The sequence below is a fragment of the Protobothrops mucrosquamatus genome, unplaced genomic scaffold (genome assembly GCF_001527695.2).
Source record: "Protobothrops mucrosquamatus isolate PMUCROS unplaced genomic scaffold, P.Mucros_1.0 scaffold383, whole genome shotgun sequence".
In the NCBI taxonomy this organism is placed as follows: domain Eukaryota; kingdom Metazoa; phylum Chordata; class Lepidosauria; order Squamata; family Viperidae; genus Protobothrops; species Protobothrops mucrosquamatus.
In genome coordinates this window covers 190,212-193,080 of record NW_015386715.1, presented here as the reverse complement: position 1 = coordinate 193,080, position 2,869 = coordinate 190,212, and the positions used below count along the sequence as shown (strand labels likewise).

The window sequence follows — 2,869 nt, the reverse complement described above, 5'->3', positions numbered from 1 at the left end:
GGAAGGTTAGGAGATCCGGAATCGTCCGGATCTCGGGGGGTAGCTCGTTCCAGAGGGTGGGGGCACCCACAGAGAAGGCCCTCCCCCTGGGGGTCGCCAGCCGACATTGCTTGGCCGACGGCACCCTGAGGAGGCCCGCTCTGTGGGAGCGTACCGGTCTGTGGGAGGGAGTCTGTGGCAGAAGGCGGTCTCGGAGGTTCCCAAACTTTCTCACAATAATCCTTCCTAAACAAATACAATTATAGTAGCACAATAGGCTACTACAGTGGTGGCGAACCTATGGCACGGGTGCCAGAGGCGGCACTCAGACCCCTCTCTGTGGGCAGTCCTAGGCCTTCAGCTGGGTTTTATAAAACCTTTTCGCTTTAGGCCTCCACCACCGTGTGCAAAAAAATAAAAAGGTTCAGTCAATTTCAACTTCTCACGGGAAAAAAAATATGTTGCAAAGTTGGAACTGATTGAACTTTTAGTCCCACCCAGTCTGTCGTTACCACCGTAGCCATGCCCAGCCAATGGGCCACGCCCAGCCAATGGGCCACACCCAGCCAATGGGCCACGCCCAGCCAATGGGCCACGCCCAGCCAATGGGCCACGCCCACCCGGCACTCGACGATGCATAAGTGGGTTTTGGGTTGCAGTTTGGGCACTCAGTCTCTAAAACGTTCGCCATCACTGGGCTACTATATGGCTTGTATATATTCATCTAAAAATTGCATAGTACATGGCTTCATCCAATGATCTTAACTTGTCAGGTTTTATTTGAGAGAAAGAATTTTCTAAAATATTGTGTAGATAGGGCTATAAAAATCAAAAGTAGCATGTTACAACTGTTCCTGAAAACTAACTTTTAAATAGCAAAGCTTTTTGGCTATCACTATATTATACCACTGATTTGCTGACAATTTACAATCACAAAGAAAAGATATCACATAATCTGCATACAGAAAAAATGCATAGAACAAACATTACAGGAGCTTTACATATCATTTTGTATAGTATCTAGCCTGCAAAACTAACACATCCAACTGACTTCAACAGGTCTACTTTAAGTAGGGCTACTACATTCAGTCTATTAAAATCCAGACCAAGACTTAGTAGCAAGTTACTAGTTTTCTATATTTCCTTATTACCACCCCCCCAGTGACTACCAAGATTTTTGCTGCATAGATAAATTGTAGTTCTATTTTAAGCTGAACTAAATCAAAATAGATGTCATAACTTACAGTGAATGGCCTGCCTGCATTTTCAAAGATATGTTTAACAACTTCTATGGGAACTTTGACATAAGGGGATTATGGAAAAGAGGACAAATATTTCCATTCTCTAGAAAAACCAATTATATCAAATTTCCTGTTTTATCACACTATTAAATAATTGCATCTTACATGATAAAAATATCCCCAAACTTCATTCTGCTTACAGTTTCTTTAGTCAGCATATTTAGAATGACACATATACTGTATATACTACTTAGGGTTTAATGGTGCTTAAAGGACAGAGCTATATTCCATTCTGTTAAGTACCTTTTAATGATAGGGACCATAAACCACCTGAATTGGGTTTACCAATATTTGCTTCTGTATTACACCCAAGATTCCAAGCTTTCTTTCGCAGCTAAGGATTCAAACTATTATTTTCTTATAAATGACATCAGCATAAAGCAATATTAGCTAACTGTATATAAATACAGGCTCTGTGAATCAGTGTATAGCTTCAAGAACAGGCAATATAAAAAAAGGTGAACCTGGAGATCCAAATTTAATGCCTTATGTGCCACTCCCTACAAATGATGAAACTATTGCACCTGTGCACAGAGAGTAAATTTATATATCACGTTAATCTGTTGTTTATCCAATAATGGTTCATTAAATAAAGCATAATGTTTAGCTTCACCAGACATGCTGAGTCACAAGACTATGGCTTACAAGTCATAATGACTGATTCCACACCAAATACAGTACAATATCTACAACTTCTTACAATGAGATTTTGGAGTTTGGGCGCAGTTTAATAAATGAAATGTTTGTCTTGAGGCTTTCACAGACTAAAAAGATACTTACTGTACCTTTTAAAAAACCCATCTTTGCAATATCAGGCCAATATATTTTTCCTTTTGGAGAGCAAATGTATATTTTCTTCTCAAAAATTAAAACACTGCACTACAGGAACAAAAAAAAATGACTGGTTTCAAATAAGCTCTTATCTAGGCAGAAAGTTATACATTGTTGATAAAGTGATTAATTTATGTCTTGTATCAAAACTGCATATACACAAACCCACAGCCTGCCCCAAATATGTGTTTTGGAAATGGATGTTATGCATGCCAATTCTAAAGCACTATGGAAAAAACACAAGATAATTACATAAAATGATTCTTACCTATAGGATATCCCAGTGCAAAGTCGTTGCTCTGAGTAGCAAAAATAGGAAAGAGTCCAGCTTTGCTAAATCGTTTTTCAGGAGTGACTATCAACAATGTCAATGCACAGACTAAGAAGAATACAGATGCTTTGGCGATCAGGATGCTGTACAGAAAGGACCAATTCACATTGGAAAAATTCAGCAAGACCATATTTTTGAAGAGCAAAGCTGGGAGTGCAAAGCGGGAGACAAAATTTCCTAATCCTTTGGCCTGAGTTGATGTGATTATATTAACTCTTCCAGCTATATATCCACAAAGGATAATGCCAAAGCATTGTAACAAAGCTGGAAAAAGCTTACTTATTGACATGGAAGGAGAATTACTGCTTAAATTCAGCTGATCCTCAAACTTGTCAGATATAAGACCAGACATATTTGTTGCAGAAAAGATATTCTTTGTGTTGATGTGAGTAAAAACATTCATGTTTATTCGTCCCTTCTGAAAATT

General features: G+C 38.8%; 1 protein-coding gene across 1 annotated transcript in view; it reads right to left on the bottom strand.

The window, feature by feature from the left end:
• The window catches only part of GPR155 (G protein-coupled receptor 155), a 27,842-nt gene extending 24,973 nt beyond the window's left edge, over positions 1-2,869 (bottom strand). Inside the window, exon 1 of the mRNA XM_029284126.1 lies at positions 2,380-2,869. Within this exon, the coding sequence (XP_029139959.1) occupies positions 2,380-2,845 (466 nt within the window). The 5' untranslated portion in view covers positions 2,846-2,869. The remainder of the gene's footprint in view (positions 1-2,379) is intronic.